This window comes from Crotalus tigris, unplaced genomic scaffold, assembly GCF_016545835.1.
Source record: "Crotalus tigris isolate CLP2741 ecotype Arizona unplaced genomic scaffold, ASM1654583v1 scf7180000017622.5263843, whole genome shotgun sequence".
NCBI classification, from domain to species: Eukaryota; Metazoa; Chordata; class Lepidosauria; order Squamata; family Viperidae; genus Crotalus; species Crotalus tigris.
This window is the reverse complement of record NW_024096517.1, coordinates 2,995,760-3,018,744: the sequence shown is the minus strand read 5'-3', so window position 1 is coordinate 3,018,744 and position 22,985 is coordinate 2,995,760. Positions and strand designations below refer to the sequence as shown.

Here is a 22,985-nt window from a genome sequence, read left to right as displayed (position 1 = left end):
TGTGAATTGATTACTCTTGTGGTGGGCAATTACAAGGATGCAACATGACAGGTGCATAAACAGCAATCCGATAAGGAGTTACTCCAATGCTAATGTTAATGTCAAGGGTTGTAATGTATTCTGAGCAGGCTTTGAATGGTGCAGAGAGTCAGGATAAGGTTTCTGTTAAATGTTCCTCTTTCCTGTGTTAGAATGCTACATCAGCGGAGCTATAATCTGATTTGCTTACTGGTGGTTTAACTGCTGCTGATTTGCACAAACTGAAACCTGGTCTTTGATGATGTTAGATTTTAGCAGCTCTCTTCCATCATGGGTTTTTTTTTTTCAATTATGTTCTTTTTCCCAAGCAATGCAGCAATCTGAATCCAACTTCTTATCTGCTGCTTAAGGAGAACTGGGTGTGGTTGTAAAAATACTATGGAAATAAGGATAACACACAGGCAAATGTGTTCAACTGTAGAACATAGTTTTATTTGAGAGACAAGAATGGAAACAACAAGGGGGTGGGAACAAAAATCCCCCTTCTCCTTTCTGATTTGGACCGGACGAGGGAAGGGTCTGTGAGCTGCCTTCAGTGTCATTTCCAGCCAGGGCTGAATTTCATTCAAAGGTTTCCTAAGGCTGCAAGAATAAAAAGGACAGCGTTAAGAAAAACTCCCCTGCAGAAAATAAAGAGGACATTTCAACCTAATAGCAAAAGAAAAAAAAAAGAAAAAAGACAAGCAGTGAAAAGTTAAATCTGCATGGTAGAATGAGGTAGCGTATTAAATATGTGAGTGTACTAATATTATAATATAAAAAAATGCAACAAAACATAACAAAACATAACAAAACGTAGCACTCTAGAGAGAGATTTGATTTTCTTTCCAGAATTTCCAATGCTCAGAACACACTAGGCCTGTACGGTAGTTTTCCCTTTTATTAATTAACTTGGGATGTCCTTCGCTTCTCGAGAGTTTATTGAGGAACAGCGTCATTTTGTAATTGTTTATAATTAATATAACACCACGTCACACAGATTTATAGAAATCTTGAAGTGTACACGAGAACAGACAGGTGGCATCGATACTTCACTGAAATAATTAGGAGCGTAAAACGAAACCGGACGCAAAGCTTACGGAGGGTGAAATTTCAACACGGGGCAGGCTGAAGAAAAATTCTTCTGCATTTCACCCTTTATTTATAAAAAAATTGCTCCTGCGTAGGCTAAAAGGCGGGCTTAGAAGTTAAAAACCAAGCCAGAGCTAGAACAGGAAGGCTTTGCCTTAAGCTTGAAGAGAGCTTGTGAAGGGATATTTGCATAATCGCTAAAGATTTTGTGCTGTTTTACCGAAACCGCTGCAGTTTCCCTGCTGCTCCCACTTTGCTTAAGACCCATTTTTACCGGAGGAATGTGGTTCACGGGGCGCCAGTGGATTTCTGTATCTGCTCCTTCAGAATGAGAATGCTCTGCCTTTGTTCGGGAGGCAGCATGGCGATCTGGTCAGCCGTCAGCTGGAGGACTTGCATAATGAGGGCTGCCTGTGGAGAAGTGGGAAAAGAGGAAAAAATTATGCACGAGGCGAGGGCAAGGGAAGCCTTTCATAGACTGGGCTGCTGTAGGTTTATGATCTCTCTGTCTGGGATTGGGGAGAATTCTTCCATAAATCTAGCTGATGGCCTCCCTCTGCTCCGGACCAAGCTCTTACAGAAGAAAATGGACAAGGTGCCCCATTTATACTCGATGGATTGTTAATAGGCAGTGTAAAAAAAAAAAAAAAAAAAAGAATCCTAGCTCGGGTTCGTTGGCATTTCTAAAACACATTAAGGACCAGATTCGAAAAAGGCCTCAAATCTCTCAGGAGCCCCTGGACTCTTAAGAGAGAGTCAAGAGGAGAGGAGAAAGCATTTTTTACAGCCTCTTTTGGGTACCAATCCAAACCCTTTCTTTGCTCCTGTCCTGGAAGGTGGCTAAGAGCCCAGAAACGTAAACACCATCAAAACGAAGCAATCAAAACAACGTGCAGAAAACACCATCCAACCTCAGGTCTAAAACCCATTAAAAATGCTCAGGTGGAGTCTTTAAAAAAGTTAGAAGTAAGAATTCAACTGTACTTTCCTCCATTTGCTCACATCGGAAGGATTGAAAGCTGCCATGGGGAAATCAAAGTGGGGGGAGGAAACCCCACTGTCTTTTTATTAAATCGAGGCCTGTAATTTTTTTTTATCTTTACCTTTTCATGATCCTGGGGTGTGACTTGGTTTTGCCCAGGGCTGAAGCCTCCAGGCTGGGCTGCAGGCTGTACGGCTCCGCCTGCCATGGCTCCAGCCTGCATTGCTGTCCCTGGCATATTAGGAACCTGAGGGCAGAATATATTCAGATTTACTGCCCTGCCAAGCCAAAGTGGAACTGACAATCTGAGAAAAGAGTAATTTTCTCTGAACAAGAAACGAGGGAGGAGGGGGGATAATGGAGGGGTGTGCCAATCTATTGACAAGAGAATAACGGGAAGACCTGACCTCCTGCCCCAGCAAATTTTAATTTCAGACGACAGGTTTCAAAATAAAGCTTTTGCCAAGAGATGGATTTTTCTAGTCCATGATTTGGAGGTGGGGGTGGAGGATGATTCTTTTAATGACAACAAAAAGCTTTGTCGATTATCAGCCAAAAACTTATCATGGAGCCAGCCGTATTGTTTCCACAAACAGCCCTTTATTTAAAGGAGTGGTTCTCAACCTTTTTAATGCCGCGACCCCCAACCGGTCGTAAGTCGAGGACTACTCAACTGGTGCAGCACCGTTTGCAGACTGGGGCTTTTTGGCGGGCTCAGCAGGGCAGAGACAGCCTGGACAATTCCTATTGGCTTTTGAAAGCCAATAGAATTAGACTCTATTCAAGAGAGTCTATTCTATTGGCTTTCAAAAGCTAATAGAATAAAAGGGAGTAGCACAGCTAAGGAAAAGGGGGGAAAAAATGGCGGACTGCGTTGTTTGGCGACCCCCGTGAAATGGTCGTTCGACCCCAAATGGGGTCCCGACCCACAGGTGGAGAACCGCTGATTAAAAGGCTTGGTTCATTTCAACGCATGGATGAAATGACCTCTGAGGCAGCCTGCCTTTTGACTTGGACAATGCCGAGGGCTTTTGGCTAAAGAGGCAGCCAGCTTTTTACAGAGCTGGTCTTTTTTCAGGATGGGGGGGTGCATCCTGGGGGGAGCGCATAAAGATCCAGCTCCGTTTCTTCTGCCCGAGGCTCAAATTTAGCAGTAAACTGCATTGTTGGCAACCCAACAATGCATCTTTGAAAAGATTACAAACTCATTCCAGCCATCGAGCAACCACTTAAAGCACATCAGAATTGCCTGATGTGGTTCATAATCTAACTCAGGGGTCTTCAAAGTTGGCCCTTTGATGACTTGTGGACTTCAACTCCCAGAATTCCTCAGCCAGGCACGAGGAATTCTGGGAGTTGAAGTCCACAAGTCATCGAAGGGCCAAGTTGGAAGACCCCTGATCTAACCCATGCATTACTGAGAGAGAGGTGAGGAGGAAGGATTGGCAGCCTGCGAAATGGCCATTTTGGAAAGAACCACTCATCTTCTCTGGAAGTGAGAGGAGAGGACAGACAAGGTCCCCTACCACCACCCCCAGCCTCTTATTGTTGGTCAGGCATGTGGCAGGACAGACCGTCCTCGACATACGAGCCATCATTTAGCGACCGAAGATATGGCTCACTGGAAAAAAAAAAGGGGGGGGATTTAGGACAGGCATTTGAGGTTCCCAAGGATTTGGCCTCCTCTACAGTTACGTGACTCAACTTCAGGTGTTTGCCCACCGCCTCATTTAGGGTCATGTGCAGCACCTTGTGCTCACGTGACTGTTTTTTACAATGGCTTTTGCTCAAAATCAGCACTTCTAGTTTTTGGCAAAACCCCGCACCCGGAGAACCACAGGTCTGCTCAACAGCTGCCGCAAAAAAGGCCATAATATTGGGTGGGTCCTATTTTACGACTGTTATGACACACGACTGCAATGAGCAGGCTCCAGTGTGGTCATATATCTGTATGAGGATTCCCAGTATAGGTGGCCGGCAGCCAACTGGTGCCCAGAAGGTTTGTTCTGTGCTGCCACACCTTAGCAGTCAGTCCCAGTCCAGCCCAGTCTATCCCAGCACAGCCCTACCCAACCCAACCTTTTATTACAGCCAATGTCCTGATGTTAAGACCTTTACGGGAGAGACATCCCTTTTCAGACTCCCCAGATCACTCCTGATTTTTCATTGGCAAACTGACCGGGTGGCCTTTTGGGTTGTGAAGTAGCTGACTGGGTGACAGCGGTTTAATGAAAACAAACCCAGGGCTGCTGGAGGGAAGCCAGCTTCCTCTTGCCCCACTGGGGATGGAATTATGGTGGTGGTGGTGGTGGGGGTTGTCGCCCCTGCAGGCTGAATTCATCCTACGGGTTGCCCTGCCCGATTCATACTGTCGGAAGGCCGTTTCCCATCAGTGCTAATGCAGCTGGCATGCAACCATCCTGTCTGCTTTAAAAAGAACACTCCCTGGAAAGATTGGCACGATGGGGGGGGGGAAATGGGGGAGGGAAACGCTCCAAGTATCGAGTGTTTGTCTCAGGTGTGGTCTCCACCTACCTGTCGAGCGCCTTGTGGGCCGGCTGCTCCCATAGTCAGAGGCCCTGGACCTTGAATTGCGCCAGTCATTGGACCTCTGGGATTCGGACCGGGGCCCCTAGGCTCCATTCCAGGGCCTCTAGGGGGTTCCATGCCCCTAGGGGGCTCCATGCCCCTAGGGGGCTCCATGCCCCTAGAGGGTTCCATGCCCCTAGGGGGCTCCATGCCCCTAGGGGGCTCCATGCCTCTAGGGGGCTCCATGCCCCTAGGAGGCTCCATGCCTCTAGGGGGTTCCATGCCCCTAGACTCCATGCCTCTAGGGGGCTCCATGCCTCTGGGGGGTTCCATCCCACGAGGTTCTATGCCTCTTGCATCCAGGACTCTGGGTTCCATTCCTCTGGGCTCCATGCCCCTCGCATCCATCACTCTGGGCTCCATGCCTCTGGGCTCCATGCCTCTAGGTTCCATGCCCCTCGCATCCATCACCCTGGGCTCCATGCCTCTGGGCTCCATGCCCCGGCCATCCATCACCCTGGGCTCCATGCCCCGGCCGTCCATCACTCTGGGCTCCATGCCCCTCGGGTCTCTTCCACCTACATAAAAGGAGGGAGACGTTTCTGACACAGGCAAAAACTAGGAGCTCCCCAGCGAGGACAGCCAAGAACCCGCTCCAGCAGTTTCAAAAGGCCCGCAGCCCATCGCATCGGGAATAAGGCATGCAACTATAAAACCAGGTTTTGAATTTTGTTCTGACAATCCAACCCTGCCTTTTGTTTCGGCTCACCGTGGTACAGTTGGGTTGTATGAACTGCTTATATATTTTTGCATCTGCTAGAGCAGGGGTCTCCAACCTTGGCCCCTTTTAAGACTTGTGGACTTTCAACTCCCAGAATTCCTCAGCCAGCCAAGCTGTGCTAGAACCACCCGGTGGAAACACCTGTGGGCCAGATGTTGCTCACTCCTGACTGTGCAGCTTGGAATGACCATTCGGCAACATCTGTGAGGCCACAGGCTCCGAACAGTCTCCCTATGTCATCCAGAATCTTGACCTCATCATTCTTCTCCTGTCCTCCTGGATGGGTTGGGATGTGTTCCGTCTGCATCAACACCTTCACGTTGCCCGCCTCCCTTTTACCTCGGCCATCCATCAAGGGCCCTCGTGGCTCTCCCATCAGGGGACGTGGCTCTCCCATCGGTCCGCCTCTCATTTCATGGGGGGGCAGCCCACGACTGTCGTGCGCGGGCATGTGGTGCATTGGTGGCCCCTGGTGCGGTGGCCCGAGGTAACCTCTGCAGAAAAGGCGAGGAGGGAAGAAAGGAGACATCAGGTGCCAGGTTACAGCTCCAGAGAAGCTCTCTCACCTCTAAATAAAGAGGCTCTGTTTGATCGGTAACCCAAGGCTGACTCTGGCTTGTTTGATGAAACAAGTTAAGACGCAATCTGGGCTCCGTGTATGGTGCAAGAACAGTCAGTATGAGGTCTACAAAAGAGACTGCTGTCTGCAGGAACTCCTGCATAAGGACAAGGCTGCAGGAGGGATGCAAAGAATTGGAACGAAGCTCCCGTTTGACCTCTACACTCAAACAGGAGGGAGGGGGTAATGGAAACAAAGACTGCTTTGCTTGCAACCCCTAATTCTCCCATTGTTTCTGGTCCCTTGGAAGAGGACCCCTAAATACAGTCTCCGTTCCCACCTGCCTGCCTACCTGGGCTCCACGTCTCCAGTGACCGACAGCAACGTGCCTCCCCGTGGGTCATTGGGGGCATCTCCCAGAAGGCCTCGGGGTGGTGGCCCACTAGCTGGCATTGGCCCCCGGTGCATAGGGGCTCGTGGGTCTGGCATGGGCACTGTCGAGGAGGCAAAAAGAAGACTTTGAGGGTCAGGAAGAGAAGCCATTTATAATCGTACGGTTCCACGGTTTTTGAACTGAGGTGCTTCTCCTTCATGTACTCACTTTACCCTGGGCTGAAGCCCTGCAGAGGTTATGACTTGCCTCCATACAGACTACCTTGGTTCCAGTGCTCTCTTCCCTAATCACGCATATTCTGCCCTATCGAGGATGAATAGACTTGAGACAAGCACGCTTCACACACTCGTAAAAGGTCCAGCTTGTTTTGATACAATCCTATCTGTTCTGAACAGCACAAGTGTAAAGATTTTAATCAGTTCCCCCTGGCACTTATTATAATGTATTCATGTGCCCAATGAAAATAGATCAAGCTTCTGCTCCTGTGCGTTTTAAATGGCACGTACACCTGGCTACACTTCTTCGCTTGACCCTTAAAATGACTCCTGTTCAATCCCAAAAAGTTATTCAAGTACATTCAAGGACTGTGCACTCCAGCATCACACTATTTCTATAAGAGTGCTGAGATACTGGTGAAGTGTAACCCAATTACTAAAAGAAAATACACGTGTCCCCGAGCAGCTTATGATCGGAATCCGTGTTTCTTAAAACTCGGCAATTTTAAGATGTGCAGACTTTAACTCGTGTTGTGTAGGGAATTCTGGGAGTTGAAGTCCACCCGTCTTAAAAAGTTGCCAAGATTGGGAAACATCTCAGGTGGTAACAAAGACGGGGAGATCAACTGCAAAAGGGAGAGAAGGAGAAAGCACGGTTGAAGAAGAAAGAGAGAGGCACAAACTATGTGAAGAATACTTAGGATGGTTTCCAAAGAGTATGGTACCCTAATGATAGGTCAGCACAAAATATTCATCCCTCTTTTGTCTAGCACTAGGTGGAGCCTTCCCCCTGCCCCATAGTTAAGAGTTACAGATGTCATTCTCCCATCTGTTTCATTCCAGCCACACCTGCTGCTTCACTGGCAGCTCTACCTAATGGGGGATACATGTTTGTGTGTGCATGAGTCTCGCCCCTCCTTTGCAGGGGGTCACAAGCAAGGGGAGGCCAATGGCAGCTACTGGTACCTTGAACGCGCTCAAGAGAGGCAGACCTGGCAGGTCCCACGGGAGAGAGCTGCAGGTTCCCTGGCCGGGTAGCAGGAAGAGAGGGAGAAAGAGCCGTCACATCAACAGGAGAGGCGCCCGCCACACACATGCACACACCCGGATAGAACATGTCCTCTGGTACCTCTCTGGGGAGAAGTGAGCCTTGGAAGGCCACCCCTTACACCATGGTCTAACACAGGGCTCTCCAAACTTGGCCACTTTTAAGACTTGTGGACTTCAGCTCCCAGAATTTTACGCCACGCCGGCTGGGGAATTCTGGGAGCTGAAGTCCACAAGTCTCCAAGTGGCCAAGCCTGGAGACCCCTGGTCTAATAAGAGATATTAGATGACTGCCAGGTAGAGTCTAAGGAAGCAGGGCTGGAGAGATGGGAAAAGCAGCCGATGAAAAATGCTGGCTAGGTTCTAATGGAGCCTCTTCTTTTCGCAAAGGAGAACTCCAGGGCCTGTTGGAACTTTTAAGACCAACAGGAATGATCAGTTCCATCTCTGGCACAATTAAAAATTATGGTTTGACCCATAAATCCCTTAGGAATCTAGTAACTGGGATCTCAACCATGGCCTAGTCACATGCAAACCTGTCAGAGGCTCAGGTATACTTTTGTCCAGGTGCCTCCCCGTTTTTAGAGCGGAGAAATTAAGTTCTTTCACCCAGCATCAGGTGCCTGTGCTCCTTGATGGCTTTTAATATTTTATTTCTGGTTTCAAGTGCCATTTTGCAGTGGAAGAACATTTCAAGGCCCTTATTATCCAGGTTTTTAATGCTTTGTAAGCTGATTTGTAAGAGCAAAAATTCAGTGTCGCTTGGCGTGGCTGATAACAACTTTCACACATCACAGTAAGCCCTCGTTTTGTCCAGGTTTTTGCTAATTAAGCACTGGGCCATGAACAATGAATTATTAACCACAAAGGCTAATTCAATTTAGAGCCGGCTAACCCAAAGCTAAACAAACCAGGTTACTACATCATGCAAGGCGTAAACCCAAGCAATGACTGGGGAAAACAGACCCAAATTTGGGGCAGAATTTATTTTTATTGATTGATTTGATTTTTATGGCTGCCCATCTCACCAAGGGAGCATGGTGATAAACTGGTATGGAAAGCCAAAATCATGTCTGCAAGATTCATGGCTAGGCAAAGGGGGGGAAAGTGAACTCATTTGTCTCCATTTCTAGAAGAACAAAGTACTTTCAATTTGAAGTACTTGGCCATTTTAATTTTAGAGTTACTGCAGACATGCCTCTCAAAACATAATACAACACTGGAGGAGAAGGAGCAAAAAAAACAGAGGGGAGAAAGGCTTCTCTTTTCCACCCAGTCATTAAGGTAAACCAGATGAATTCAAGAGAATTCTGCAGTTTGTCCCAGGGATAGGACTGGAAAGAAAATAAATATACTGAAAATATATATTGATAGTTATTTACATTTACAGTCAGTTAGCAAGCTTCTGGGACATTTAGCAGCCTGGAAGCGATCAGAGCTTGGGGCTAAAATGGGATTTTGCCTAACCCAGTGATGGCGAACCTTTTAGAGACCGAGTGCCCAAACTGCAACCCAAAACCCACTTATGCATCATCGGGTGCCGTGTGGGCATGGCCCATTGGGTGGGCGTGGCCCACTGGGTGGGCGTGGCTGCAGTGGGAATGGCAGACTGGGTGGGACTAAAAAGTTCAATCAATCAATTCCAACTTTGCAAGATCTTTTTTTTCCCCACGAGAAGTTGAAATTGACTGATTGATTGAACCTTTTTTTTTTTTGCACACGGCGAAGGAGGCCTAAAGCGAAAAGGTTTTATAAAACCCAGCTGAAGGCCTAGGACTGGGGCGACGGCGTGCGTGTCCACAGAGAGGGCTCTGAGTGCTGTCTCTGGCACCCGTGCCATAGGTTCGCCACCACTGGCCTAACCCAACAAGGCAGCTCTTTAAGGACTTTGGGAAAAGGTGGTGGGGGCAGAAGTAATATAACATTTGAATAGCATGCACGGACGTTTCCAGTCCTACACCTCTTTGGCCTCCATCACCAGAACAAAGCAAGCCCCATTTCCTTGTGCAAAGAAAATGTAATTCCAAAAACCAAAAACAAACAAAAAAGCATCTCAAAAAGCGGGCAGCAGCACCCTCTGCTGGCTAAACGAAAGAAAGCAGGCGCAACTTGGTTCGAGCACTACCCCACGGGGAGGGGGGGGGGGCTGGAAGAGTTCAATCAAGGGTGGCGTTCCCGTTTTCTGCATGCCAGTACCTGATGGAGCATGACTGGGGAAAGCATCGCTCTCACTGTCCACTACGCGCAAAGAGAAACGGAGGGACAGAGTTACAGAAAACCTGGCAGAGCTACACGATTGCCTGCGTGAGCTAGTCGGAAAACCTCGTGGCGGGCAATTGTTTTGACAGCCGGGAGATGCACAGTGCATTTCTAGAAGGGTCTGTGTGTGTATGTGTGTGCTGATGCAAAGTGGATGGAGCTGCATCGTGCAAATGGGTGGGGCTGGGGGGGGGGTTCTGGGTTCCCCCTGGTGGATTTCTTTTAAAAAAGCTGCACTGTCTAATTTAGAGGGCTTACGCTGCCTGTTTTAATGCCCTTCCAACTTCACAATAGCGTGAAATCGGGATCTGCTCACGTTGAACCAGAGGAAGATTCAGGGCTGCATAAAAAAGGATTATGGGGCTGCAAATTTATTGCGCCCTGCTTGCAGGAAACCCCCAGTACAGAGACCCTCTCAATTCAAATCTGTCACTGTCCGAGCTGGTAAGATTTCTGTCTCCTAGAGATCTAACCAAGGTGGAATGGTGGGTTTACCTTGTCCGCGTTCCAAGATCATCGGGCCACTCCCTGGCATGCTACCTGCAGGAGAACATTCGCAGAAACTTTCAGGTAGAGGAATCGGCGAAAACAGAAAAGTTTGGGAGCTAAACTGGCCAACTTCATCATCCAGATCAGAATTTCCACAGCATTTTTCAAATCGAAGGCAGTGATGTGTCATGTCAATGAGATGTTTTGAAAAGGAATGGTTCAAAGTAGCCCAAATAGGGGAGAACGCAATACAGGTCTGATTTTCATATCATTGTGATTGAAGAGGAAATGTTTTCAAATCAGGGTGCCTCTGGCTAACCATGATTAAAAGAAACCGAGGATGAGCAAATCCTAATGTTTAACTGTTGAGGTTCACAGACTCAAAATTTAAGAGAAAATTTTTACAAAATGTTTTATAGGTGGCACTTGGATCCTAAAAAGTTATCTTGTATGTACCCTAATTTACAGCCCAAATGTTGGAGGTGTGGTAGTTTTGATGCAACTTTTTTTCATATTTGGTGGACTTGTAAAAATATTAAGGCCTTTTCAATCATGATTTGGTGGAACATTCAAAATATTTTCAAAAGGAAGATAAAGTTTACTCCTCAACTATTTTTATTTGGGATTTTTGAGGATTTTGATGTTAAAGATACTGTTTTAATGTTGAATTTAATTACAGCAGCAAGGTTATTGATAGGTCAATATTGGAAGAAGGATTCGTTGCCTACATTAGAAGAATGGACATTTAAGGTTTCTAACCTTGCAGAAATGGCTAAAATTTCTGTTTATTTAAAGGATCATACACAAGAAAGATATATTATGGTATGGAGAAGATGGATAGATTATATTCAGATTAAATATGGAACTGAAAAGTTCCACTTATTTTATGATTAAATAGTAAGTATTATTAATAATATTTAAATTAAAAATTTTTTTTATTATATAACTGTTGAGGTTCACGTTCTCCTGCTTATTTTATGTCGCCAATGTGGTTCTGACTCCATCATGCTTGAATTCTGCCCCGAGAGATGTGAAATAGGCTGGGAAAGAACAACGTATTGACCCACTCACCTCCTGGAGCCATGGGCCCAGGCCCGGGCACTGAAGCTGGCATCTGGCCTGGAGCAGGTACTCCTCCTTGCATGGGAGGCTGCATCAGGGGAGCGGCTCCATTGACATGCATCCCGCCCTACTCCGAGCAAGGAAAAGCACAACTCACATTAATATTCCCACAAAGAAAAGATCAACAAATTGAAATAATAATCAGTCTTCCCCTAGCAGGGGCCAATTCCAGGCATCCTATGCCCAGCTGCAACTTTATCCATTTCTTAACAGTTTTAACTCTGGAAGGTTTAGCTTTTTGTAGCCAAACCAGAGAAGGAATCTTGCAGGCCCTTAAAAATGAATGAATTTAGGAACTGCAATTCACACAGACCTGCAATTAATTTACTGATTATGTTGCTGGTGTGCTGATTGATTTCATCACTTTCCCGTCTATTTTAATTTGCTTACCATTCGTGGGCTAGTAGTTTTGTAATTACTCATTTTATGAGGTGGTTATTACTGTATCATTTTACTACTTCAGAAATAATTTTAGCAATACCTAAAAACGGAAAAAGATATGGCCAACGAATGTTTGCAAATCGCAATATATCCCCCCCAAATTAATAAATGCTCTTTCAACCCGAAGAGATATGCAACACAGACCGAAGGGGAAAGATTCAACTCAAACAAGAGCTGCTTACGATTGGTTGTGGCTGAGAAGAAGGGACGTTCGGCTGGTTCATCTGAGCATTTGGCCCAGGTCCTGGCCCGGGACCGGCTCCTGGTCCGGGACCAGGACCTTGCCCTGGCCCTGGCTGTGCATTTCCAGGAATCAGAGAGGGGACGCTGGTCTGGCGATGAAGAATTTTCTGGTTGACAGAAGAGAGAAAAATAAAATGCGCATTTATCAAGATAACAGGCGTATGTTCAAGGCACGCGGCTCCGCCCCTTATCCCAAGACCGCAAAGGTTACCAACGTACCAGCGCAATCTCTGGGTCAACAATACGCATCACCACTTGGGCCTGCAGCAAAGCGTAGGCGAGCTGAGGATTCTGCAAGAGCATACTCCGAGCCTCCTGAGGGCTGTTCTGGACACACAGCTGGAAAAACAGAAAAGAGGAGAGTCTAGAACACGAGGGACAATCGACCTGTCATCTTTCAATAACTTTCGAAGCTTTTCTCTACCCGCTCAATATTAAAAAGCCATTTCTATTTGTATCTCCAGTACTTCATTTCTTACACCACTGCGTTCCCTAAGGGAGAAGGAACTGTTCACTGTGTGACAGGTAGGATATGTACTCAGCATCCACAAGGTGTTAGAATGCCCATTTTAAAACAACTTTCCCCAATGCTGCGATCTCTGCTCCCTCCTGCCCCCCCCCCCATCTCAGGCCTTCAGGTTGGGGAAAGTTGCTTCAGAAAGTCTGAAGTGATTCCTAACTAAAAAGGACCTATCAGGTACAAGGTGAGCACACTTTTTATCTAGAAGCCCGAGAGCCTATCGGTATTAATGGGCTGAGAATAATCTGATTTGGTATAAAACAGTCTTTGGTTCCGCAAGGATCCGTTCGGATTATGAGCTCTGTTTCTGCCCCTGATGGACTCAATCCTTCTTCCAATTCCCACGTGCTTTTCTTCTGCATCCAACAGGTTGCCCTGCACTTCCAGCTAACTGCTCTACTTCCGTAGAGAGAGAATTCTCCAACTTAACATCTGCTAATTCAAGGGTATATTTCCTTCCCTTTGCAAAAAGAGATGGAAATGCTTCTGTTAAATGGACGGGCAGAAGACGAGAGATTTCTGACTTGCAACCAAAGGTCAACCTGGCTTCTAGGACAGGATCCTCCCTCTCCTGCAACTAACAAGACAATCAAGCAGCCCTCCCCTCCTCCGTGATCTCTGGATGGCCGGCCCTCCAACCTTCATTTGCTTCATCAGTTCAAACATCTGCTCAGGAGGCAGGCTGGCCACTGCTCTGCTGATGGACTCAGGCGCGTCTTCGGGGTTCACAGGGTCTCCATAGGGTGACTCTATGATGGGAGCACCAGTGCCCAAGCCTAGCAGAGAAATAAAGGAAACCCTTAGGGCCAGAGATCATAGATCACACGTGCTGTAAACAGCACAGATGTCCCACTCCTCCCTCTCTAATCTTCTGATGGGCCTTCAGACTCACTCTTGAGTTCCTCCTTGTTCTTCTCACTGGCTGCATTGTCCACTCGAAGCGCTCTTCCACTAAATTCTCGCCCATTGAGATTCCGCATGGCACTGAGGGCGGTTTCTTGATCTTGATACTCACAAAAGCCATAGCCTTTTGGTTTGCCCGTCTCTCTGTCGTATACCAATCTGGTTGGCAGAGCAGAGAAAACCATGAGAGGGATGCCCAAGAAGATAAGTGAGAGACTGGGGGAGGGGCAGATAGAGAGAGGGAGAGATGGAGACAGGGTGCTCCTAATGAGAACATTAGAATTAAAACTAATTGGCGACCCCATCCCACAAAGGAAACTATTTTGGATTATAAGCCAGAGTAGGATCTCTCTAGATCAGTGGTTCTCAACCTGTGGGTCGGGAACTCATTTGGGGTCGAACGACCATTTCACGGGGGTCGCCAAACAACGCAGTCCGCCATTTTTTCCCCCTTTTCCTTAGCTGTGCTACTCCCTTTTATTCTATTGGCTTTTGAAAGCCAATAGAATAGACTCTCTTGAATAGAGTCTAATTCTATTGGCTTTCAAAAGCCAATAGGAATTGTCCAGGCTGTCTCTGCCCTGCTGAGCCCGCCAAAAGTCCCATTCTGCAAATGGTGCTGCACCAGTTGAGTAGTCCTCAACTTACGACCGGTTGAGTAATCCTCAACTTACGACCAGTTGGGGGTTGCGGCATCAAAAAGGTTGAGAACCACTGCTCTAGATGTTGCTGCAGAAGGATAGCTAATGGTGAGGGACACTGGAAATAGCAATTCAGCATTACTACCTGTATTTGGAGGGCCCAGCATTCCCATCTCTTTAACATATTGTATATTTTGAACTGCAGTGGTTTTCCAGGGTAATGGAGGCTCCAGCATGATCCATCTGAGATATCTGAAGGAGGTCAAGCTGGGGACGAGTGATCTAGGCTCTCAGACAGAGGCCTTTCTCATTGGGTAAATGATTTTAATCAAGGTTTCAAGAATGGAAACTGTGGTCCAATACATGCACTCTGTTATTCATCATAAAGACCTCATCTTCTGCCCCTTCTCTGCACAATTTCTAAAATCTCCAGGCCTAAGAATGAACCATGTCTCAAGGAATTCTCAAAGGGAAGCGCCTCACCGGAAACTGACAACAGGTCCAACTTCTGAGAAGATATCTTTTAGCTGTTCCTCTGTGGCTTCATAAGGGATATTCCCCACTACAGGAGAAAGACAGGAGCAGGTCATCAATATCTGTGGGCATATCTGCAATTAGGCAGGCACCTTTTCAGGTACAGCCCAGACTGAAATAATCCTACAGCAGACATTTAAAAAAAAAAAATACAGGGGGCCCTAGGCAAATAATAAGATATCACCCCCAGGCCTGATAGCAAGTCCAGTTGAAGTGGCATTTCTTACTGTGGCTAAATTATGCCGTTGCATTATAAAACCTACGTAGAAGTGGAAAAATATTGTCGAAGACAGGAATTTCTCTACAGAGACTTTGAGGATTCCATTTACATTTTTCAGTTACATTAGAAAGAGTGAAATAATAATACAGTTATGGTAGTTTATAGAGAGGTGCCACTTGGGCATTTCCCCTATGCTGCGTTCACGTGTTTGAGAGGGATGAAAAGGGAGGAAAGTGCAGGGAGGAAGTAGGATGGTAAGAGGAGAACAGGAGGGAATGAGAGTAGGAGGGGAGGAGAGAAAGAGGAGGGAAGTAGGGAAGGTACTAGAAAGGGTGGACGCGGCCTGGGGGGGAATGGGCAGGCGGTACCAATGGTTAGGAATTTATTTTATCTTGTGAATTGAATTGTATTTTGTATGAATAAATGGAAAATAAAAAACTTTTTATTAAAAAAAAAGAGTGAAATTGCAACGTTGCCCAGCCCTATGCAGTGTGCAGAACAAATGAAAAAAACAGATTTGAAGTGTTTAAGACAGTGTTTCTCAACCTTGACCATTTTAAGGCATGTGGACTTCAACTCCCAGAATTCCACAGCCAGCAATGCTGGCTGTGGAATTCTGGGAGTTGAAGTCCACATGCCTTAAAATGGTCAAGGTTGAGAAACACTGGTTTAAGACCAATTTGCTTCAATAATAACAGGCAGGAGACCGTAACATACACATTTCATAGATAGATCGATAATATATATTAAAGCTGATTTAAAAATATACACCGAAGACCGAGATTTTAAGAAGAGATGTTAAAAGCTGCATGCATTTCCCAAAAGAGAGGGTGCAAAACATTTCAAGTGCTAATGGATGGGAATGATGGGAACCGGAGTATAAGCACTTCCAGGGAGCCAGGCATCCCCCACAAAACTAGCCAGAGAGTCCCGGGCCCCACCGAGGGGACTACATCTCCCATGCCCCTCAACAAGGCAGCCCGGCTGGCGGGGGGGGGGAGGGCGGTAATGGGGACTGTAGTCCCCCTAGGCTAGGCACGGGCGCGCCAAGGCGGCGTGGAGAGGAGGCTTTGCCGCCCCGGGGCGAGAGGGAGGCTGGCGGGCGCAGCACCTCACCGAAGACGGAGCGCAGAGACCGATCCACCGCGGGGTCCCGCACCGACAAGCCCGCCATCTTCCTCGTCTCCGCCCACCGCGGCTTCCCCCACAACTCACGACCTCAGCTTCCGGTCCGTTGCCGAAACGTGCCGCCGCTAGCTTCGTTTTCATTGGGTCCCACCCTTTTCTCCTTCCCCCCGGAAGCCCTAGCGCTCAAACGTCGGTTCCGTTTCCGCGCTGATTGTACGGCGGTTGCCGAAGATGGAGTCCGACGCTTCGTCCTCGGGCGGCACCGCGGCTCTCGTTGCCGAGGCTCAGTTTGGTCAGCTTTTCAGGTGTGGTAGCAGATTTGTAGGAAGGCAGCGCGTTGAGGTTTATATGTGGACAGGTCTTCTTTCCCTGACACTCAGTTCATTTCAACCTGGCCCCTGAATATCTATCTATCTATCTATCTATCTATCTATCTATCTATCTATCTATCTATCTATCTATCTATCTATCTATCTATCTATCTATCTATCTATCTATCTATCTATCTATCTATCTATCTATCTATCCATCCATCTATCCATCCATCTATTTATCTATCATCTATCCATCTATCTATCTATCTATCTATCTATCTATCTATCTATCTATCTATCTATCATCTTCTGTTTCTATCATTGTCTATCTTCTACTTCTATATATTTCTGTCTATATTATCTTCTGTCTCTATCATTTGTTATCTATAAATGCCTATCTTCTATTTCTATCCTATTTCTATCCCATCTTCTCCCTCTCTTTTCCTATTTCAATCATATCTCTCTTTCTCTTTCTCTCTCATCTAGCCACCTATCTCTATCTAATCTCTCCCTCCATCACTCCCACCTTTCCTGCTTTGTAGCTATGCCATCAATAGATTTCTTGTTAAGTCTCGATGAATTCTCAAGGCCTGGCCTCTTGTTGGTGAAGCCAGATTCATTTTCTCTTTGGTGCTGATTTAAATCTGGTATTCCATTTTGGACCTTTTCTGTAGCCAAGGCAATGATTTCTGTGGCCATCCTCATGAATGTATTGATATTACAGAAAACTCTTGAAGAAAGAAGGGATTTTCAACTCCCTTTATCGAGTGCAGAAACTTCCTGATGGGACTATAGCATTGCCTATACTCAGTCAAAACTTCACAGCGCAGCACCTACAGCAGCTGAACGAGAGCATCCCACATGGAAAGGCCTGCACTCTGACATGGATCCATGTAAGTCGAGCTCTTAAGCTTGAGAAGAAGTCATATTTTTTGCCTAACACTAGACTTATCTCTGGAGCTGGAAATAAATACTGTTCCGTTTGCTTCTGATCATTCTTCCCCATACTTCCTTATTTTCTTCCAGCTTTTCTGCTTGCTTTACTTAATAATACTGGTTGAGCTTCTTTGATGTAACCATGGGTCTGGACTGGTACTGATGCTGGTGCTGCCATTGGCTTAACTGTTCCAATATCACCGAAGGGCTGACTTTATGTAACGTAATGCTTTGGGAACCATTCGGGTTTTGATTAACACATTCAAAGTATTCTGCTTTTTAAACCTTTTATCATAAGCACCCCTACAGCTCAGATGTATAGCTAAGATAACCAAGTTCAGAGAAGGACCAAGGACCCCGCACAACTAAGATGTTTAGAAAGGATTTGGAAGTGAAGCAAGCTGTGTGTTTCACAGAGGAAACTAACCATTTATTTTTCTTTCTTAGAATCCTATTCCTTCAAAAGCAGTTATGGTACGTTCACCTGTTCAGAAACTACACAGTGAGCTACAACACCTCATGTCAATCCATGGTGCTGCATGGTCAGAAGAGTTAGAGAAAGATCTGCCACGGTCCTGGCAGAGGCATGGAGACCTTATTCTTCTAAGCGAGGATTGCTTTAGCGCAAAGCAGTGGAGAGAATTGGGTAAAGAATAATTTACTGAAATGGGCAGCTATAGAAATAGGTCAATCAAACAAACAAATCACAAATATAATTTTACAATGGGGGATCCCTCTTCAGCAAAACCAGACTTTTATTCCTTATCTAAGATAAGTATTTTTGCAGAAAGAAACTGGGGAAGTGCAAGATTAAGCACAACAGGAGGAGAAAATGTGATAATTGCAATTGCACATACTTGAGCTGAATTGCAATGATTGGGCTTCATAATTGCCCCAAGCCATGGTTTGTTTAAGCATAGTTTGTTGAATAAACCACAGTGGGCTAAATTGGGCTAAATTCTTACCACACATTAAACTAATGTGCAACAAACTATATTCAACACAGATAGTACATAGGAACAAAGCAGATAATATCCAAATAGGTGATAGAAGTCAATCTAGAACAGGGGTTCTCAACCTTGGCAACTTTTAAGACTTGTGGACTTCAACTTCAGCAAAGCTGGCTGAGGAATTCTGGGAGTTGAAGTCCACAAGTCTTAAAGTTGCCAAGGTTGAGAACCCCTGATCTAGACTGATCTCCCCAAAGGTAAACAGAATTAGTGCTTGAATGTGAGACCACAATGAAATATAAGAACTGCCATCTGAAGATAAGGTTACTCTTTATTCATCTGACGATACAGTTTCTTTTAGAAACTTGTTGTTAGTTGCGAAGTCGTGTCCGGCCCATTGCGACCTCATGGACAATGTTCCTCTGGGTCTTCCTCTCCTCTACCATCTTTTGGAGTCCATTTAAGCTCATTTAGAAGCTTACTGCTGTAATAAATATTACATGTTGATTCTTAAACATATTATAAGAGACTCTTGGTTGCTTTTGGTGTAACTGAACAACATTGTAGTGAGAAATGATGTCCCTTGCTCTCTGTTCTAGGCCAAGAACTTTGGCAGGTGGTTGCTGCTGTTTTGGGGGCCCGGCGTTTAGCCAAACGGGGGCGAGTGCAGTCAGATTTGTTTCGCTCTTCTGCTGTGACCCTGTTGCTGGGTGAAGATGGTTGGGTTGAACAGATGGACAATGGAATCAGGTAATTTCTTTCCTTCACTTACGTTTGAATAATGGAATCACACGAAAGACCCTACACATTCAAGTTTAATCAAGAAAGTTGGTGGTGTTCACTAGTGCAGTGAACAATAATCTTAAATTATAGGAAAGCAGATTCTGCTTGAAAGTTAAGATGAAAAAACCTTCATGAGAGTATTTTGACTGTGGAAACTAGCTAGATTTCCTGTAGTGGAGATCTTAAAGCAGATAACGCCTGTTAAAAGTGCCACATTTTTCCTATTCATGTAGTTTTCACTCCCCATGCTTTATATATGTTTTACTCTGGATATGAAGTCATCTGATTTTTTGGGAATTCTGTTGCTGGACAGGACAGAAAGATCTCTAAATAAGTTGATATGTTTCCAAAACAAGCAAAGATGAACATCTGCTTGGTTAACCTAGTCTGGCAATTTTTGCTTCCATCAGGGCCGTGAGCCCTACTGGTTAGCAAAGCTTAGTCTTAGGCTAAGTATATGTCTTGGCAATTTAGGATGGCTGCCGAGTCTTCTGCATCTGTGTTTTCTTCACAGATACAGCTTTGATGTGACCCAGTGCATGCTGTCTCCAGGAAACATTACTGAAAAGCTACGGATAGCCTCTATGTTATGCGCAGGAGAAGTAGTGGTGGATCTTTATGCTGGTAAATATGCTTTGATAACAGCAGAAACTGTTGAAATTCTAATTTGGGTACAAAGTGTTTCTGAATCTCAAGGATTCTTTGGAATGCAGAACCTGTGGGGCTGTTTGGGCCAGTTAAAGAACAAGTGTGTTGGTTGAGTTTAAACACATCTTGCTAAGTTGTGGCAGGCCACAAGTATTGCGTACTTGCTCCACTCAATGCTGTTTCTACGGAATCAACTATTAAGAGCTGTTAGTGCTTCAGTGTTACAGATAAAAGGTGGAGGAATGCTTGTCAGCAGCAGTCTGTTTAAATAAAGCTTAAAGGGCTGTCAATCAAGGATTGAACACATTTTTCTCTGTCTTCTTTTCAGGGATTGGCTACTTCACTCTGCCGTACTTAATTCATGCTGGTGCTGCCTTGGTCCATGCTTGTGAGTGGAACCCTCATGCTGTGGAAGCTCTACGGAGGAACCTGCATCTGAACGGCGTTGAGGATCGATGCCACATTCACCAGGGGGATAATAGAAAGGTAAGTAGAAAAGGCCTCAAAATTGACTCTGAAACCTTAAAGAACAGCTGGTGGTCTGAGTAGAATCTGAGCTAGGAAGACAAATCAATGCTTTGATTTGAAAAAATGTTTCCTCTGCTCTCTCTCCTTGGCTGGAGGTGGAACTACAGGGTGTGGCTGACAGAGTAAACCTGGGACTGATCCCGACATCGGAGGGAGGCTGGCCAGTCGCTTGCCAGGTCTTGAGAAAGGATGTGGGAGGGGTCCTTCACCTACACCAAAACGTGGAGACTTTTCCAGGAAAGGCACTTGAGTTGTCCCAGCAACCGGAGCAGAATCAGTCACCCAAGCAGGGTCCCTCCCAAGCAGTATCCCGTGGCCAAGAAAATCAAGTCGCTCTGGAAGACCACGATGCCCTCCCGAACGTTGGACAATCATCCACAACTTCAGCCAAACAAGAATGGCAGCGCTGGGCCGAAGTCACGGCCACACGGATCCAGGCTTTGCTTCAGGACCTGGACAAGAAACGGTGGAAAACCCAAATCTTGCATATTGAACATGTGAAATCGTACGCCCCTCATGTAGACCATCTAGTCTTGGATCTAGATTGCCGGCCGCTTGAGTAGCATATGGGGAATGTCTTCTCTCTGGCTCGGGGGATCTTGGAAGAAGCAGGGAATGGTAGCACATTCTGGATCTTCTTCATGAGCGGCTTCCCACTTTTTGAAACTGGAAGGTTGGTGGCTGGTAATGTCGCACAATCTTGGGATTTTGCGAATGCAATCAGAACTGTGATGAATCCTTGAGCCCCGACAGGGACCGAGAACAAAGGTAGGCGATAGAAGTGATTTGGACAGCTAGTTGATGCCTACTGGCTTCTACAAAATAAGCCAATCCTTCCAGACTTCTTCCTGAGCTATACTATTTGCTGGAGGTTCTACATCGTATCGAATAACTTTTTGCTACTATAAATTCACATGGTTCTTTCCTGCAATGTCTGCAAAATCATGGGAAAGATTACAAACCACATCAGCTAAATCCAGCCATTCGCACAAAAACATTTGTCATTGCCATTGTTGGCTGAATAACCCAGAATAACTGAGTTCATGCATTAAATTAAGCCGCAAACCATTGCTTCTTGGCTCCCAGGGGTGGCTTCACGCAACAGCTAGATAAAAGCAAGTCCATGCTGGTTTAATTGGCCTCGCGCCATGAGATGAGTGGCATATAAATTTGATACCCAAATGAGAAGCCAGCCAATGTGGTTTTTCAGTGAACAAAAAGAGGAATAGCCAGTGCAATAACTAACATGGTTTGATTCTAATTCCTTTTGTCATGTTGTGAACGAGGAAGACAATTGCATGGTAAAAACTGACCTTTGGGGCAGTCTTAATCTGACTTTATCTCCCTGTGAACACCTAGTTAGGGCGATGTCTATGTTTAGTTTAAAGGGTTGTGGTTCTGTTTTTTTTATCGGAGCTCAGAGCTAATGCCCAAGGAAAATGAAAAGTGAGTCATATTAGCTAACTTTTTGTTTGCTCTGTAGGTTACCACCTCTGTCACCTTTTCATACCAGGTTTGAACTAGAGCGCAGTTAGATTACAAGTCTTCAGCTGCTGATATGAAAGAGGACAATAGTAGGATAGAAATACTGAGTGTTACTGAATGTTTTGAGCAAAATATCCATGTCATTTGTAGTTGTAACTATTGAAGTTGGAAGCTACTCTTTTTTTTTTCTTATTCCTTGCACTTCTGCCCCTTTTTCTCCCATTTCCTTAACCCACCCAACCAGGTTTTTATTCAATTTCTACAGAAGGTAAAATATAATATACCGGACCAAAGATATGCACGAGGAGAATAAAGCTTCTGTTTGTGTGCTTTCAAGCTATTTGCAAACCAATTATTCCACCTATTTTATCTCCTAATGCAGGGGGTCTTCAAACTTGGCCCTTTTATGACTTGTGGACTTCAACTCCCAGAATTCTTCAGCCAGGCATGCTGGCTGAGGAATTCTTGGAGTTGAAGTCCTCAATGAGTGTGGTGTGGATTGCTAGAGAATCTCTAAACATGATTATTTTCCCTGCGTTTGGTGATGGGCTTATCTTTGCATTTTGGAGCAGGTCAGCCCTGCTTCCTGTCCTACTCTTTAGTCTTTAGAAGGAGAGGAAGAAGAGGAGGAGGAAAAGAAGGAAAGGAAGAGGAGATGGAGGAGGAGGAGAAGAAGAAAAAGCGAGGAGGGGAAGGGGAAGGGAAAGAAGAAGAAAAGGAGGGAAGAAGAATAATGCAGGCATCAGGAGGCCCTGCACCCCTGGTTGGGAACCCTTGCGGTAGTAGAACAGAATAGAGCTGGAAGGGACCTTGGAGGTCTTTTAGTCCAGCACCCCCCTCCCCATGCTCAAGCAGGAGAACCTATACCATCTCAGTATTTAATATAGTTACAGCTCTGGGATAAAAACTATTTTTCAGCCTATTGGACTTTGTTTTTATTACCCTGTACCGTCTGCCAGATGGTAACAGTTCAAAAAAAAAAATGTCAGGAATGAGATGAATCTTTAGGAGGAGGAGGAGGAGGAGGAGGAGGAGGAGGAGGAGGAGGAAGAGGAAGAGGAAGAGGAAGAGGAAGGAGAAGGAGAAGGAGAAGGAGAAGAAGAAGAAGAAGAAGAAGAAGAAGAAGAAGAAGAAGAAGAAGAAGAAGAAGAAACAATTAATCAAGGAGAGAAGCAACCTAGAACTAAGGAGAAATTTCCTGACAGAACAATTAACCAGTGGAAC

At 45.7% G+C, this 22,985-nt stretch overlaps 2 protein-coding genes across 6 annotated transcripts; one reads left to right on the top strand and one right to left on the bottom strand.

The window, feature by feature from the left end:
- Positions 1 to 449: 449 nt before the first annotated feature.
- On the bottom strand, positions 450 to 16,262 carry CSTF2 (cleavage stimulation factor subunit 2). 5 transcript variants are annotated; one of them, XM_039330390.1, is made up of 17 exons: positions 16,106 to 16,262; positions 14,719 to 14,797; positions 13,584 to 13,753; positions 13,331 to 13,467; positions 12,391 to 12,510; positions 12,215 to 12,278; positions 12,111 to 12,172; positions 11,437 to 11,554; positions 10,372 to 10,416; positions 9,814 to 9,855; positions 7,537 to 7,596; positions 6,314 to 6,455; positions 5,742 to 5,896; positions 4,628 to 5,199; positions 2,214 to 2,339; positions 1,385 to 1,521; positions 450 to 621 (listed from the first exon to the last, which is right to left on the bottom strand). In XM_039330390.1, the coding sequence occupies exons 1-16, from the start codon at positions 16,161 to 16,163 to the stop codon at positions 1,399 to 1,401; spliced, it is 2,073 nt and encodes a 690-aa protein (XP_039186324.1). In that variant the 5' UTR covers positions 16,164 to 16,262; the 3' UTR covers positions 450 to 621; positions 1,385 to 1,398. The 5 variants fall into 5 exon arrangements, with proteins under 5 accessions (XP_039186324.1, XP_039186306.1, XP_039186316.1 ...); XM_039330372.1 differs by having other exon boundaries at positions 12,111 to 12,278; XM_039330382.1 differs by lacking the exon at positions 9,814 to 9,855 and having other exon boundaries at positions 12,111 to 12,278.
- A 59-nt stretch (positions 16,263 to 16,321) lies between these two features.
- On the top strand, positions 16,322 to 22,363 carry TRMT12 (tRNA methyltransferase 12 homolog). Its single transcript, XM_039330479.1, has 7 exons — positions 16,322 to 16,422; positions 17,156 to 17,324; positions 17,815 to 18,013; positions 18,917 to 19,067; positions 19,615 to 19,724; positions 20,077 to 20,234; positions 20,372 to 22,363. Exons 1-7 carry the CDS (start codon positions 16,349 to 16,351, stop codon positions 20,837 to 20,839), a joined length of 1,329 nt encoding a protein of 442 aa, XP_039186413.1. The 5' UTR covers positions 16,322 to 16,348; the 3' UTR covers positions 20,840 to 22,363.
- The last annotated feature ends 622 nt before the right edge of the window (positions 22,364 to 22,985 follow it).